Raw genomic sequence first — 16574 nt, 5'->3', positions numbered from 1 at the left:
CTATACTCTACTCTGCACCACTCTATGCTACTCCACCCTGCACCACTCTATGCCACCCCACTCTATGCCACTCTACTCTACACTCTACACAACTGCACTCTATGCCACTCAGCTGTACTCTACATTACTGTCCTCTATGCCACTTCACTCTGCACCACTCTACTCTATACCACTCTACTCTCTGTGCAACTCTACACCACGCCACCCTACCCCATGCCACTCTACTCTGCACCACCTTACTCTGTGCCACCCTACTCCGTGTCACTACACTCTGCACCACTCTTACGTACAGCACTGCATTCTAAGATGCTGCATTGTACACCGCTGAATTCAATTCCACTGCACTCAATACCACTATACTCTGCAACATTCTATGTCAATGCACTCTACACCAGTTCACTCTACTCTATGCCACTCCAGTCTATGCCACCCCAAGTGAACTCCACACTATGTCACTCCAATACACGACACTCTCTTCCTCTCCACTCTACAACAATCTATCCCACTCTTCACCATGCCACTAACGATTAGCCATGCTGAACAGCAGCCATGCTACATGGCTAAAAAGCACTGGCAAAGCCAATAGCTCTTGTATAGTCAATACCTGTTGGCTTTGCCAATGCTTGTCTTCATTGTTGCATGAGTGCATCTTCAAATATGTGAGTTAAGAAAGTGTGCTGTTCAAAAAAACATGTGTTTGATTTCATAAACTGTAATGTTGCTTGCTCTGTAATAAGAGACGAGGCAACATATAGGCTACACATAACAACACCTTTCCTCTTAGTTTGGAGTTGGAGAGGTAGGTTTCCAAGTTCATTTCTAAAAACTATCACTTAATACACACTTTTCAAAGCAGTGATATAATCTGATGTACTAGGGTGAAATGCTTCAGCAAATTTTGTTTGTTGTGTGTTTTACACACCAGCCTGTCATTGCTTGACTTGTGCATGGGCTGTTAAATCCAAACCAGACCCTTAGCTCACCATGTTTATTTGTCAGCTAGCCCATCGGTACTAACCAAACTTAAAAGCCATCCTTGGTGTGCCCTGCCCACCAAGTCCACACTCTCCATGAGTGTCAGAGCTCTACCTAGGAAGTCATGAACAATGGGGAGAGTCAGATGTTTTTAGTGCTAATGGTTATATACAGGATAAACTATAAACATATTGAAAATCATCAAACAGTTCAGAGACTACATAGAGGAGCAAGGAATAAGGCCAAGTTCTATTATAAGATCATGGAACTCCAGAGTGACTTGCAATGTCCTTTAAATGTAATGTAGGAAGCTGGCCTGGTGTGTGGTGGGTACCTAAGGTACCTACACCTTATACCAGGTCCATGTATCACCTTTTAGTGAAGTGTAGGCAATGTCTAGAAGTCAGGCTCTCTAGAGGTAGCTGTGGATGACCAGCCAAGGTTTATCTAGGAGACATGCAAAGCTCGTGCAAAACCACTGTAGTCACACAGCACTTACACAAATGAAAGAAAACACTCAGTTGTACAAAAATAAAGGTACTTTATTTTTGGTTACACAATACCACAAAATACTAGAAGGGCAACCCTCCAATAAGAGGTAAGTAATACACTTATTATATACACTAGTAAACAGTAACAGGCATTGAAAAGGTTAGAAAAGAGCACAAATGTAATTAACCAATAGTGACCCTAGGGGGATCCCAAACAATATACTAAAAAAATGGAATGCGGACACAGGACCCCCACCTAGGTAAGTGAAATGTGTAGAGGGGAGCTGGAGGTACTAGAAAACCACTGAGGTAAGTAACACAGTACCCCCAGTGACCAGGAAAGCTGGAGTAAATCATTGGAATTTCCCCAAACCACCCAGAAGGAAGGAAAAGAAGAAAAGAAGACACCCAGACAATCCTGCAAGAAACCAGTGGTGGATTCCTGGAGAGGACGACCTGTGGAGAGAATGAACCAAGTCCAAGAGTCACAGTGGAGTCCAGGAGGAGTAGGAGCTACTACCCACCCAGCTGTGCTTGCAGGAGTTGGTCGACGGTGATGAAGATCAGGTCAGCACTGCAGCCCTGGAGCCGGAGAAGAGTTCCAGAGGGATGCAGAAGATGTCCCACACTGGAATGAAGATTGCAGACAGGTGTTGGTGCAGGAATTCCACCAACAAGCCTTGGCAAATGCAAATTCGCAGTTAGTAGAAAAGTGGAGCTGCCGGAGGCCAACAAGGCCCAGGAGAACTCAACCCAGGAGGAGGAGTCAGAGGGGGCCCTCAGCAAAATAGAGAGCCCACAGGAATTGGGGCGGCACCCACAGGAGTCCCACAGGACGGGGACACAGAAGTCGCTGAAGGAACCCACGCAGCACTACAGAAATGGATCCCACACCACAGGAGAACCACGCAGAGGGCTGTGTGTCACAAGAAGGAGTGCTGGGGACTGGAGCTATACGATGCCTGAAGATCCCTTGGAGGAGATGCAAGCAAGCCTTGGCAGCTGCAAGAGACACAGTGCATGGGGGTAGTGTCCTGCGTGGTAAGGCAAGGGCTTACCTCCACCAAAGTGGACAGCCGGCAGAGAGGACCAAGAGGACTACTCCGGACCACCACCCATGATGCAAGATCCACACAGCCGGTCGTCGTTGAAGTAGGTGCCTGCGGATGCAGGGGAGTGACTATTCACTCCAAGGGGCATTCCTTCTTCCTTCTCGTGCAGACTAAAAGTCTTGCTGCCCTCAGAGTATGCACAGCCGGGGAAATGTTGCAGAAGCTGGAAGGAGACGTGGAAACAATGTTGCAAGAAGAGTCTTCTTCTTGGATGCAGATTGTCGGTTCCTGGAGGGTCCAGTCGCGGTTCCAGTGGCTAGAAGTCGAACTGGAGGTTGCAGAGGAGTCCTGCTAGAATCTTTCAAGCCGAATCTGAGGACCCACCCAAGAGAGAGACCCTAAATAGCCTTGAAAGGGGGATTGGTCACCTAGTCAGGTGACCACCTATCAGGAGGGGGCTCTGATGTCACCTGCCTGGCCTGGCCACTCAGATGCTCCCAGAGGTCCTTGCCAAGCTTGGATTCAAAATGGCAGAACCCAGGGATCCTCTGAGGAGCTCTGGGCACCACCCCTGTGGTGGTGATAGACGGGGGAGTGGCCACTCCCCTTTCCATTGTCCAGTTTCACGCTAGAGCAGGGACTGGGGGTCCCTGAACCGGTGTGGACTGGTTTATGCATGAAGGGCACTAAATGCGCCCTTCAAAGCATGCCAGTGGCTTGGAGAGGCTACCCCTCCCAAGTCAGTCACACCTATTTCCAAAGGGAGAGGGCGATAACCCCCTCTCCCAAAGGAAATCCTTTGTTCTGCCTTGCTGGGCTTGGTCAGATCAAGCGGCAGGAGGGCAGAAACCTGTCTGAGGGGTGGCAGCAGCTCGGTCTGCCCAGAAAACCCTGTAAGATGGATGGTAGCAATGCTGGGGGTCCTCTAAGGGGCCCCCAGAGTGCATGGAATCATACGTCCAATACTGGCAATAGTATTGGGGTATGATTCCAACATGTTTGATACTAAACATGCCTAGGTTCGGAGTTACCACTATGTAGCTGGACATAGGTAGTGACCTATGTCCAGTGTACGCATAAAATGGCGTCCCCGCACTCACGAAGTCCAGGAAACTGGAGCTGGAGTTCGTGGGGGCACCTCTGCAAATGCAGGGGTGCCCACACACATAGGTACATGCACCCTGTCCTGTGGGCTAGACAAGCCTGCCATAGGGGTGACTTACAAGTGAGCTGGTGCAGTGACCTGGTAGTGAAAGGGTGCTTGGACCCATTCACGCAGGCTGCAATGGCAGGCCTGCAGAACACTTTGCATTGGCTCCCTATGGGTGGCATAATACATGCTGCAGCCCATAGGGATCCCCTGGTAGCCCGATGTCCTGGTGCCTATGCACCATATACTAGGGACTCACATGGGGGTACCAGTATGTCAAATGTGGGGTGAAAATGGTACAAATTACCAAGTTAGAAGGGAGAGAGCATAATCACTGGGGTCCTGGTTAGCAGGATCCAGGTGAACACAGTCAAACACACAGACAACAGGCAGAAAATGGGGGTGACCATGCCAAGAAAGAGGGTACTTTCCTACAAATGTACAACAGGGATTATTTAAATTCCTTATAATAGGTGGTCACACCATCACCCTTCACACAAACTTCTTAAATCCTTGGTGTCTTGCTCTTTCTCATGAAATAGACATGTATGGTTGCAGACATGATGAAAAAAAGCAGAATCCGTAGTGTGAAATTAAACACACTGAAACAAATTTAGGGCCCGATTTAGAGTTTGGAGGACACAGTAATGTCCATCAAGGCATTGGAATAAATTACTCTGTCACCCTGACGGGTGTTCCGACCCCCAAATTCAAAGATGTCTGCCAGACATGCAGATCTCTCTTAACAATGGCAGAAAACGTTATCAGGGTGGCTTATGTCAATGTTGTAAAAAGCCTGAAGGACATCTCCACCAAACATAACGGACAGCCATCAAACTTTTACAAACTGTGCTTTTTTCAAGAACAAACTCCCAAAGCAGGAGCCCAGCTCCAGGGGAGTTTTCCTGGGCGAGGACCTTGAATATCTCAGTCTACGTTCACTCTAGCAACAGGGGTCAATGTTTCTGGGCACCAGTGAAGTCACTCTTGAAAATGGAAACAAAAAGGCTTGGCTCATATCCTAAACCAAAAGAACTGGTTGAACTCAAGAGGACAGGGCACAGAAAGGAACTTCAAACTCTAGTCATGAGCTCAGGATACAGTGACCTGAGATAGCAATCAAGTGCTACCTCACTGCACTGACTGACAGGAATAACTCCTAGTATGGATCCAGAACACTTCTTCCGAGACTCAAGCCAAAGGCCGGTTCATGGCCCATGTTTATACAAGTCAAGATGTAGGCTAGTCAGTACTGGAGTGCACACAGACAGCCAACGTTGATGCATAGGAAACAAGCTTCCCAGGCAGACTTGCCATTCCTGGTAATTTCTAACCTGTGCAGTTGCCCATTGCCAGTCATAATAAATGCACTGTTCAAAGTCTTGGCACCAGCCACTCAGGGTGTGGCAGGATTCCAGGGCTCCCTCCCAGACAGCGGTGGAAAAATCAGGCTGTTGCTGGGCAGATCAGGATTCCAACATGTTATGATGCTATGTTGAACTCAACAGACACATATCAAGAAGCTCATCTGGTGGGAATGTTTTATGTTCTTGCCATACAGCCTCCCTGAGGAAGGAATGGGGTTGAGCTCTCCGTATTGTTTTGTGGCAGAAGCCACCTTCCATTGTATAATACACATTAATAAATAGAATAACGAGCGCACACACATCCTCAGTACAGCGATTGGGGGGGGGGGTCATTTGACTTTAATTGGCAAGTTAAAAGCCAGGACTCAACAGTCGGGGGAGGGCAGGTGGCTTTTCAAAGTCAAATTGTGGAGCAGCACTTTTGTGTTCCCTCCTGCCCCAGGAGACACCAAGTATGCCTCTGGGAATTACTGGCGTTAGTGGCCAGGTGGCTCCTTAGTCTAGGGATCACTCGAATACAGCCTAAAATGAAGAAATTGCAAGAGCAATGTCGGGGGAGAAAGCAAAAAATTGAGCCTGCACCGACAGCGTTTTTTTTTTGTCCTTTTGTCCTTTCCACGGACGTCAGGTGCAGATGTTTAACTGTCTTTACCATTTTGCCAGACAAGCCAGGTCAGGTTCAGTCACAGGCTTCTAGTGATTCCATCTCGGACAATAGGCTATTTAATCCCCCCTCTCCGCCAGAGGAAGAACCTGGCCTGGAAAGGATCACAACAACCAACTTAGACCCCCTTTACGAGCTGGTAGGTATCTGGAGTGGCAGTAATACGGACCCGGTAGTTCCATTAAAGGGTCGTATTTATTGACCACTTCAACTCCAAGGCCTGGATTGAAGAATACATAATGGATCCAGTGTCACCGGGCCCTTTGTTGCACGTTTCCCCCAAATATGGGGCTCTCTGCCACTCATCAATTTTCAGATAGAAATTGTGAACAGATAAGCATGCCAGGTGTTTTAATAACAGGTGAGGAAATACGACCTAGTAATACCATACCCTGCAACACGTGTATTCATGCAGAGTTGTTTTACAACTGAAAACCATGTGGTAACAAGAGTCCGCACTACTTGTAATGAGGGCTTTAGTGAAGGGCAGGATGCCTGTAGTCAACCTGTCCTTACCACTACTTAAGTTTAGAGTAATGCCACTACTTTAAGTGAAGAGTGGTGCCACGATGTAAAAGCAGGGTCTGGCCATTTACCACTAACTACATACGTAGCAGGGTTGTCTCCAGCCTGGAGCACCCACAACAGAGGCACAAAGATGTGTTAACTATGAACAGCCACAAAGACAGAGATGAGGAATGAGATAAAAGGGTGGTTTTACCTAAAACATTCATCTCGCTCTGAACAGTCTGCAACCCCTTCACCCACACCATCTACCTAGTGGCAGTGCTACAGGAATTACCTGATGTAATTCCTATAGAAGGCTTGCCTCCTTTGTCCTCTCTTCACTGTCTGGGTCTCCTCCCTCATGCATCCTAATACATTTCCACTGTCTGGGAAAACAACATAATACCCAACTTGTGCACAGTAAAAGGCCTGAGGCCTCCAAAATGGAACCCACATACTTTTGTCACTCTGCTTCACTTGTACATACAATGCATATACTACGTTAGCTGAATACACAAACACAACATACATTTGGATGGGATTAGATGTCAAATAATGTATAAATCTGACTGTGCATTGACGAGACACTCTCAGCCAGTGCAAAATATCTCATTTTTTAGTGAATTGGTAAAAAAATATTTTTTTTACAGAAGCTCTTTAAAAGAGACCTTTTCTTTTTTCTGCACCAACTTCTCTTGTGCAGCATACAGACTCTGTACCAAGGTCGGGATACTCCCGACTATGTTTAAAGGGTTTCCTAAACTTGGGACACAACAGGCTAGGGCTCTTAATGTTTACATGATGTGTACACTTGGAATCACGTTTAAGCTGTCTGCTCTGTATATGGAGAACTATGAATAATATTTTTTACTTCTAAAGCTCCGATTGCTTGCTAACTAAGAAAGCCTTCTCCCACTATATTCCTAAAATCCTGCGTGGAAAATTTCCATTGATTTACTCCTGCTTGATTCCTCTCCTATTTTTCTTCAAAGTGACCCTGTCCTTACCTTCCTTCCTCTGAAAGCCTTCTATTTCTGAGTACAGCCCCCTGTCAACAGCATGCCTTCTGCCTCAATCCTTCTTATTGTAAATCTGCAATTGGCTGATACCTCAATTTATAGATCGAACCTCTCCTCTTTAAAACCCTATTCTTGTAATCTAACATTAACTAATCCCCCCCAGAATATCTATCTCACCAACCATTCACCTGAAGCCACACAGCCCCCACTAATGATCACACCTAACTAGTTTTATATAATATATCACAAAGGAGATGGAATAAACACATTAAGTTAGTTTTGAAAGCACATGACTAATCGAAATAGCCAACAATAACCACCAAATTTACTACTAACCTTAGGTTCTGCAGTAACATGCTACTGCCCATAAAAAACGTCAATGCCTCGTTAGGGGTAGTAAGCACCATATACATCCAATTACAATTACATTGCGACTTTAAGATTGCACCACCTTGGAATGTTATTGGCTGTAAGAAAAAAGATGCCCAGCTGGTTTGCTGGCCAAGAGGTCTGTGTACTAGGGATGAAAACAACCCCTCCACCCCCCACCCCCCACCCCCCTCCCCACACACACACACACACACACACACACACACACACACACACACACACACACACACACACACACACACACACACACACACACACACACACACACACACACACACACACACACACACACACACACACACCACACCACACCACACCACACCACACCAGTGAAAGCATGGATTATAAATTAAAGGTTTTCTGCAATTCAATTCGATGCTGTTTATTTTGTCAACCTTGGAAGGATATTCAAAGATTCAGCTTTCCAGTTTCACAGAAAGCTCTACAACAAGGACTTAGAAACCACAAATGCCCACTGTTTACATAGCCTTGTCAAAAACCACGTGCCCTAGAGTAACCGACGAACTTTATTTTGTTCGCTGTACACCTTTTTGATCTGTTCGAGGGCCTGGGCGTTGTATGTTCTTTGGAATTATGTTAATGACATCTAGCCCCAACTACCTATTTAAACGTGAGCACAAAAATGCAGAGATGGCACAGCTACTAAGCACTGAAGAGACAAAGGTGACATGAGGCACATGTGGACAGAACTAACGCTCTGAAGTAACCAGGAGGAGAAACACAGCGCTCTATAAAACTCTAAATAATTAAATCAAAAGTTACTCTACACTAACCTTTCCCCTGCATTCTGGAGCCTCCCTGCTCGGCACTGCTCCTGCCACCCTTGCGTTTGTTGGTTGGAGTTTGGGGTGTATCACCTACCCTGGGGTTCCCTGGCCCATTCGCCACATGGATGGAGTTGGTGCCCGTTCTCTGTGCCCACTTACAGATGTGATGCCCTCTTTTGATGCCGGAAGGATGGCACAATGTCCTTAAAACTAAGCAGATGTTGGGGGAGGGTACAGAGGACAACTGGTGGTCGATGATGCTTCATCTTGCCTCAACTCTATCATCCCCCTCACCCCCAATGGTCCTACGTCCAGCCAAGGAAGAAGTAAAGCTTTACTATATACGTACTATATGAACATGTATATATATGTTTACAATGTACGTGCACATTCATAACCACACAGTCGTGTCCACCTTATCTGCCACAGCAAAGCAGTTCTGGTTCTAAGCAAGCACACATCTACCTCAATGAAAACATATCAAATATGATGCGTGCATATATAAACATGTAATCATACCTGTCATGCAATGAAGCATGATTTAAGAAACGCAAATACTGATATCGAAAGCTATGCACTATTGTGCTAATATCTTATTTTTGGAATTCATCAGTCATGTTAAATGCACCGTATTTGATCAAAAAAATATGTGGCACTGTACATCAGTGCATTTTCTATTGGGCATCTAAGAGCTTCGGTTCATGCTAGTTTTATCAGGGTTCTGAATGGGTCTTCTCTCTGTGAAAGCGCTATACAAAGAAATACACAAACTAGATATTATCACACAAGCAAATGTGTAAACAACACTAAAACAAGATCACATGTGGTAAATCACAAGAACCTTTTTCGCGCACAGAGACAATTAATGTGTGCTAATACTTGGATAACGGTTAGAGATAGTTATCAATTGCAGACATATACATGTTTTATTAAATTCAGCCATATGAATGTTTTATTAAACATCCTGTTTAATATCTGGAGAGGTTTTAAATTAAGCAGACAATAGGGCATACAGATCCTGCCCCTTCCTTTTAGGTATACACAATACTGGGGCACCCACTGTTATTCAAAGGCTTGTCATATCTTAAAGATCACTAAAGTTTGCATTGACTGCACTGTTCCCACAGCCCAAAGTGACCCAGAATACATTAATGAGAACCTATCAAACTCTGCTCTATTCAACTGCTACTGAACAAAAATAAACGCTTTCAGAAACATCCAACGTTTCAAAGATATGATTACAGTCGGCTAACAGAGATTCTAACAAATCTAACCACTAAGAAAGAACTAACACAAACATGCACCAGAACAGAGTAGACAGAGCTCTGGTACCCCATACAGCCGGATGTAACGTAGATTCTGAGGGCTCCCACAGAATACTGTTCTATGGAAAGTGTTTTTAATGTAGGCGCCAATGTGACAGTGACACTAGATCCAGGCATTCCACGGAGGGCCTAGTGCAAAAACTCACAAAGTACTGGGGTGCTGAAACTCCGGGGTCCTGTCACCACCCCACACATTACATAGTAGAAAATGTAATTGTTTATGTACAGCCCAGGGTGCTTCAGATGCACTCAGGATCATAAACAAGCACTGGCAAAGCAAACAGTTCTTTCCAAGGCCATGAGAGTTATTGCTTTGCCAATGTTTTGTCGCCATAAATCAGTGCTGGTTGCGTCATGGCGCCTTATGTATTTTAGCTGAGTGTTCCCTAGAGTCAGCATGGAGGGAGGGAGGGAGAGAAGGATAGGCAAGAGGGGCTAGACACGCACATAGACTACAGGGGCGGAATGGAGGGGTTGGGGCAAGCAGGCAGACAACAGAGAGTGAGCGGGGGTTAAGCAGACAGAAAGGAGAGGGTGGGCACAAGCATAAGGACAACGGAGGATGAGTGGCAGGTACTGGGGCAAGCAGACAGGCAACGGAGGGTCAGTGGGACGAGCCGGGGTAAGCACGTGGACAATGGAGAGTGGATGGGATGGGCAGGGGCAAGCACACAGACAACGGAGAGTGGATGGAAGGAGCGGGGGCAACCACATGGACAACAAAATGATGGTGGGAGGGCGAGGTGCAACCACACAGACAACAGAGGGAGGTGCAGGGGGTAAGCACATGGACAACGGTAGGTTGAGCAGAGAAGCAAGTTCATGGACAATGGATGGGGCTGAGCAGACAGACAGATCATAGACAAGATCATGGATAATGGATGGGGCTGAGCAGAGAGACAAGCTCATGGTGGGGCTGAGAAGAGCGACAAGCTCATGGACAATGGATGGGGCTGATGGAGGAACACAGGGGGTAGAAGTACATCAGGAAGACAGCAAAACACACACTCTCTCGTAGAGTACTTAAACAAAACGAAAATAGTAGCCTGAAAAAGTGAGTAGTGGAAGGACACAAGTAATGCATCCATGCTCCAGGAAAGGGACAAAAACACAAAGAGGAAGGAAACCTATGAAAGCTGACGAACAAGAGCAAGCAAATGAGAGGGACAATGGAGCCAACCAGCGGTAAGCAATAGGTGGCCTTTAAGCCCTCTGTAAGGTAACAAAAGTTCTCACAAGAGACAGCACACATGCATTCCTAGGAGAGACCTCAAAAAACCCTCTCTGTAAAGCTCCCTGCTACTCCTTGGAGCTAAATTGGTGCTATTGATTATGGCTAGTATACTTTTACGAAAATAAAAAGTTATGTTACATATTTATCTAGCTTCGCTTTATCCAACCTCTCTAATGTGTATTCATGTCTGGGATTTTTCAAAAGCCTATCGAGGAAGAGATAATCAACCAATGTATTGAGCAGCGAAAAGGAAGTAATGTAAAGGAAAGCTAAGGAAGGAGAGAACTGCAGAAAGAATGAGTAAAGTGAACCTGTCAGGAAGGAGTAAGAAAAGAAAGACAAAGGTACATTGTTCCCATGTTCCTTACTTTACCAAAGGAAAGAAAGAAAGAAGGATGGGAGAATGAGAAGTCGTGAAGAACAATTAAAGAAAATTAAATAAGGAAAGCAAGGAGAAAGGAGTCAAGACACAAAAAGTAACACCAAATCAGAAGAAAAATGGAAAGAAAATGAGAGAAAGATGAAAGAAGAAAAAGATAGGAAGAACAGAAGATGCGAAAGAAGGAACAGAAGAGCAGGAATTAAAGAGCACAGAGAAGAAAATAATAAATTATGAACATGAATTTAGAACGGTAAGAAAGAAGGTAAGAAAACGAAGAAAAAGATGGAAGATGCGAAAAGAAGGAAGAAAGAAGGCGGGTGAAAACAAAAAAGAGGAAATAGAACGAAGAGGGAGGAGACTAAAAAAGGACGCAACATGGTGAAAATTATGAAATAAAGAAGGGCAAGAGAGGGCAGACAAAAAGCAAGAGACAAATGGAAGGAAGAGAAAAAAGAAGGGCATGGAAAAGAAAGGAAAATAGGGTCCAAAGTAGCAGGAGGCGATAGGGAAAAAAAGAAAGGAGTAAGGCGAGAAGACAGAAGTGAAGTATGGTAGGAAATGTGAGAGAATCTTACTGTGCTCGGAATGCCCCTGGATCACGTCGAACTTGTAGACCTCCTTGGCATAGTAGTCGCTCTCCGAGCTGTGCTGGGCCGCACAGTGGCGCTCCTCGTCAGCCTCCACCTCGTCGAGGAGATCCCGAGTGCTGTTGTAGAGCGCCAGCACATGGTGGGGCACCTGCGTGTCCGCGAGGGCCTCCGGGGGGCTGGTCAGCCGCAGTTTGCTCAGGATCTGCCCTCGGATGGCTTCCACCCGCTTCCGCTTGATCTGCTCCAAGTCCATGGTGGTGCAGGTGGAGAGGGCGCAGCAACGGGCTAGCACGTCGAAAAGCACCAGGGCAAACAGGGCTTGGTGCCAGGGCATCTTCATGGGCGAGGCGTGCCAGTGTCGAAAGAATGCGAATGACACGCAGTGCCAGGGCATTCTCATTGGTGAAGCAGGAAGCAGGTGGAGAGTTATAGTCCCACAGGAGTGTTACGGACAGAGAAGGACGGGTGCAGCAGCAGCCAATCAGAGCAGGAGTAGGGTTGATAACCTCAGGTGTGTTGAGTTTCTAATAGGTTAGTGGGTGCCTAGTGGCCAGGCACTGGAGGTGCAGAGTCGGAGGCCTCCAAGAATGTTGTGGTCCTAGGAGGATGAGTGGTGCCCAGCAGCCAGGAGGAGCTGCTGCAGGCTCTGTGGTGACTCTGTGTGGTCTGGAAGGGTGTCCTGCCAGGAGGTGCATGGGGGGCTGCTAGCAAAGCAGACCCTTCCTGGGAGGACTGACCATCGCTGGACGCAAAGGGGTCCTCAGCAAAGAAAATGGTGCTGGCTCAGTACTGTTGTCACCACATCCACAACAGAGTGTGCATGGCTGATGGGAAGGCCAATGGGTACAGATGCTGTCTGAGGCAAAGACTTTCTGTGAGATCCTCCTTCGGCTTACATTCAGTGGGACAACAGCATCCAGACCCGTCTTGTGTGACCTGCTGCATGGGCTCTGGTACCCTTGACTAGACCTGCAGCAAAGATGTAGAGAGTAGCGAGGACGTAAGGACGCCACACAGACCCTCTGTTTCACCAGCAATGTCTCGTGGGACTGTGCCTGCACCTCTCGGACATAGAGCTAGGTTGGGTCCACCCAGAGCTAGCCATGGTGAGAGTTACTTTAGTCACTACTACCTCTTATAATCAGTGTTGTTGGTCTCCAGCTCCATATGGTGGTTGGAAGTGCACCCACAGAGCCTCCAGCTAGTAGTAACTGCAGATCTCGCAGGGCCTTCCTTTCAGTGGGGTGTGCTTGACGAAGGGAAGTTCCCCATTGACCCAGGGGTTTTTAGTGACTATTGTGATCCCTCAGAGGCATGGATGACACAGTGCTGGCCTGGAAGTTATTCTAACCACCCATTAGGCTTTCTCTGTCCCCTGGGATACTCCTCAGTGGTGTGAAGTTCCTGGATTACCGGAGAGAGCCTGAAGGTACCCTCCTTAGTCTGGGTGACCTGTGTGGTCTCCCTTGGACCTTGATTTTTTTTGTGATCAGAGGTTCCTCCGACCCCCGAGGATTAAAAGTGGTTTTGAGGATATTGGGAGATTTTGGGTGTCTTACTTTTTAATGCTGGATTTTGAATTCCCTGGCGGTCTTGGGGTTGCCTGGTGGTCTTGGTTTGTGTCAATGTGTTTCTCGGAGAATTGCTTGTAGGACTGATCAAGTGTGTTTGGGATTCTTTCGAAACACAGGGTAGGACTATTGGTGTACTGTGGTTATTTGGTGGTTGAGTGGTTCGTTGTTGCAATGGCCGAGTTGCCTTGCGTTTTAAAGTGGTCTTAGGGTTGCTATCTGGTTGTGATGTTTCTGGTAGTTTTGGGATGGCTCGCTGGGGTTGCTCAGTTGCCCTGGGATGTGTACTCAGATCGTGGTTGCTTGATGGCTGGACATGATTGAGGGAGTGCAAGGTTTCTGGTGGTCCTGGGTCGTCTGTGTGGACTTAGGGTTGCTCAGTGAGTCCCGTTGGCTCCTTGAAGTCTCTATTACTTTGTTTTTTTTGTGGTCTTTATGTTTACTCACTGGTCTTGGGGTTCCTCCCTAGTCGTGGGTTCCCAGTGTTCTCCAAGGTTGTTCTGTGATAGTGATTGGACTTTAGAGTGATCCAGTGAGTTGCGGGGGGACCTTGGACAGATCCTCTGGGATGAGGAGGTTTCCTGCAGTCGCAAGGAGAGATGCCGAGTGTTGCCTTCCTTCCCTCGATCTCACTCCCGAAATGTTGGTGGATTCCAAGGAGTGATGGTGCGTCTCACGGTTCTTTGAGGTGAAATCCGGCAGAAAAAAAGTCATTTAACACAGAATCCCTCCGTGAGGCTGGTCTCCAGATCTCCGTCGGCGCTCTCTCGTGTCTGTCGTGCAGCCCTCCCAGCCTCTCACTCCGTTTCTCGCTCTCTCACTCTCCTTTCTCTGTGCTCCTGTCTCCCCCGCTCTTTGTCTGTCTCCCCGCTTCCCCACTCTTTCTTTCTCCCCTCACCTCGACGCTGTCTCCTTGGCTGTCTTTCTCGCTCTCTCCTCGCTGGCCTCACCTCTCCCGCCACCCGCTGCTCTCACTCTGTCTCCCGCTTTGTCTCGCCCGCTCTTTCTTCGTTGCTCTCTCGTTCGCGCTCTCCCCCTTCCTCCCGGTCTTTCTTCCTTCGACTCTGCCTCGCTCACTCACTTCTAGCTTGACTGGCTCCTCTGTTCCTGCTCTGTGAAACTTTATACCCTCTGCCATGACGTTGCCCAGGGGAGGGGGGAGGGAGGTAGGCTAGCCCGAGACCAGCCTTTTCTGCATTATTTCACCAAATTTTAATGTCTTAAGCAGGCAGCGGAAAAAAAGCCCTTAGCTCACAAATCTGAGTGTTTTTCCGCTTTACTCGCGAATACCTTTGTATTTTTGGCTTTTGAACAAACCCTTCTGGCTTCTGGACACACTAATCTCTCTCTAAACCCGAAGGTCTAAGCGAACACAAACGATTCTCTCTGATTCCTAAAGCTTCAGTTTGAGCCCTTGCTCAGTCTCCCTCTGAACCCCAAAGGCCCACGGCGACCCCCAGTGTCCCTTTCATCTCCAGGGTCTTCCTTCGATCCCCACATTCTCGCTCTCTGATCTCCACAGTCTCCCTCTGGTGATCTCAATAGCCTCTCCCTGATCCTCCACAGTCTCCCTCTGGACCTCATAGTCTCCATCTGATTTCAATAGTCTCCCGCAGATCCCCACAGGCTGCATTTTATCCCTATAGGGCCCAAATGATCTCTGAAGTCTCCCTCTAATTCCCAGGGTATCCTTCCGATTCCCACAGTCTACATCCAATCTCTGTAGTCTCCCTCTGGCCCCTAGTCTCCACCTGATCTCCACAGTCTCCCTCAGATCCCCACTGTCTGTATCTGGTCCCCATAGTCTCCCACTGATCCTCACAGGACCCCTCTGTTCCCCCAGTGTGCATCCTATCACTGTAGGGCCCATCTAACCTCTGCACTCCTCCTTCGATCTTCTCAGTCTCCCTCCGATCCCCACAGTCTGCATCTGATTGATATACTCTCCTTCTGATTCCCGTAGTCTGCATCGTATCTCTGAAGAGTCCATCCAATCTCTGTAGTCTCCCTCTGATTCCCACAATCTCCCTCAGATCCCGATTGTGTGCATCTGATCCCCAGTCTCCCCACAGTGTGCACTGTATCAATGTGGGGCCAATCTAATGACTGTAGTCTTCTTCGGATCCCCAAAGTATACCTCTGATCCCCAGCCTCCTTTGTGTCTCCAATGTCTGTACCTGATTCCCATAGTCTCCATTTGGATGCTTCTAAACCCCACAGTGTGTATTTTATCTCTGTGGGGCCCATCTAATCTCAGTACTCTTCCTCTGATTCCCAGAGTATCCCTCTGATACCCACCGTCTCCCTCTGATTCTCATAGTCCACACCTGATTTCTGTAGTCTCCTGCTGATCCTCAGTCTCCCTCTGATCCCAGCAGCCTGCATTTTATCCCTGTAGTGCCCATCTAATCTCTGTGGTCCTCCTCTGATCCAGAGTATCACTCTTATTCCCACGATCTCCTTCAGATTACACCTGATTCCCATAGTCTTCATCTGATCCCTGTGTTCGCCCGCTGATCCTCACTCTCCCCCTAATCCCTAAAGTGTGCATCCAATCTCTGTAGGGACCATCTGATCTCTGTAGTCTTCCTGAGATCCCCACAGCCGCCCTCTACTCCCCACAGTCCTCATCTGATTGGTATACACTCCCTCTGATCCCCACAGTCTGCATTCTATCCCTGAAGAGTCAATCTAATCTCTGTACTCTCATTCTGATCCCCAGACTATCCATCTGATCCCAGTCTCTGTCAGATCCCCAAAGTCTGCATCTAATTCCCATAATCTTCAATGGATCCCTATAATCTCCCTCCTTCTGATCCCCAGAGTATCCATCTGATCTCCACAGTCTCTGTCGGATCCCCAATGTCTGCATCTACCTCCCATAATCTCCACTGGATCCCTATAGTCTCCCTCTGAGCCCTATTGTCTGCACCTGATCCTCACAGTCTCCATCTGATTCCTGTAGTCTACAGCCAATCCTCACAGTCTCTCTGTATGGCCCATCTATTCCCCATAGTCCCACTCCGGTACGCATAGTCTGCATGTGATCCCTGTGGCCTCTCTTATCCC

General features: G+C 47.5%; 1 protein-coding gene across 1 annotated transcript in view; it reads right to left on the bottom strand.

The window, feature by feature from the left end:
- Nucleotides 1-14602, bottom strand: part of TGFB3 (transforming growth factor beta 3) — a 127564-nt gene extending 112962 nt beyond the window's left edge. The window contains exon 1 of the mRNA XM_069208443.1: nt 11920-14602. Within this exon, the coding sequence (XP_069064544.1) occupies nt 11920-12334 (415 nt within the window). The 5' untranslated portion in view covers nt 12335-14602. The remainder of the gene's footprint in view (nt 1-11919) is intronic.
- Between the last annotated feature and the right edge of the window lie 1972 nt (nt 14603-16574).

This window comes from Pleurodeles waltl, chromosome 9 (genome assembly GCF_031143425.1).
Source record: "Pleurodeles waltl isolate 20211129_DDA chromosome 9, aPleWal1.hap1.20221129, whole genome shotgun sequence".
Classification (NCBI taxonomy): Eukaryota; Metazoa; Chordata; class Amphibia; order Caudata; family Salamandridae; genus Pleurodeles; species Pleurodeles waltl.
The sequence above is the reverse complement of the archived record's forward strand: the minus strand, read 5'-3'. Positions and strand labels throughout refer to the sequence as shown.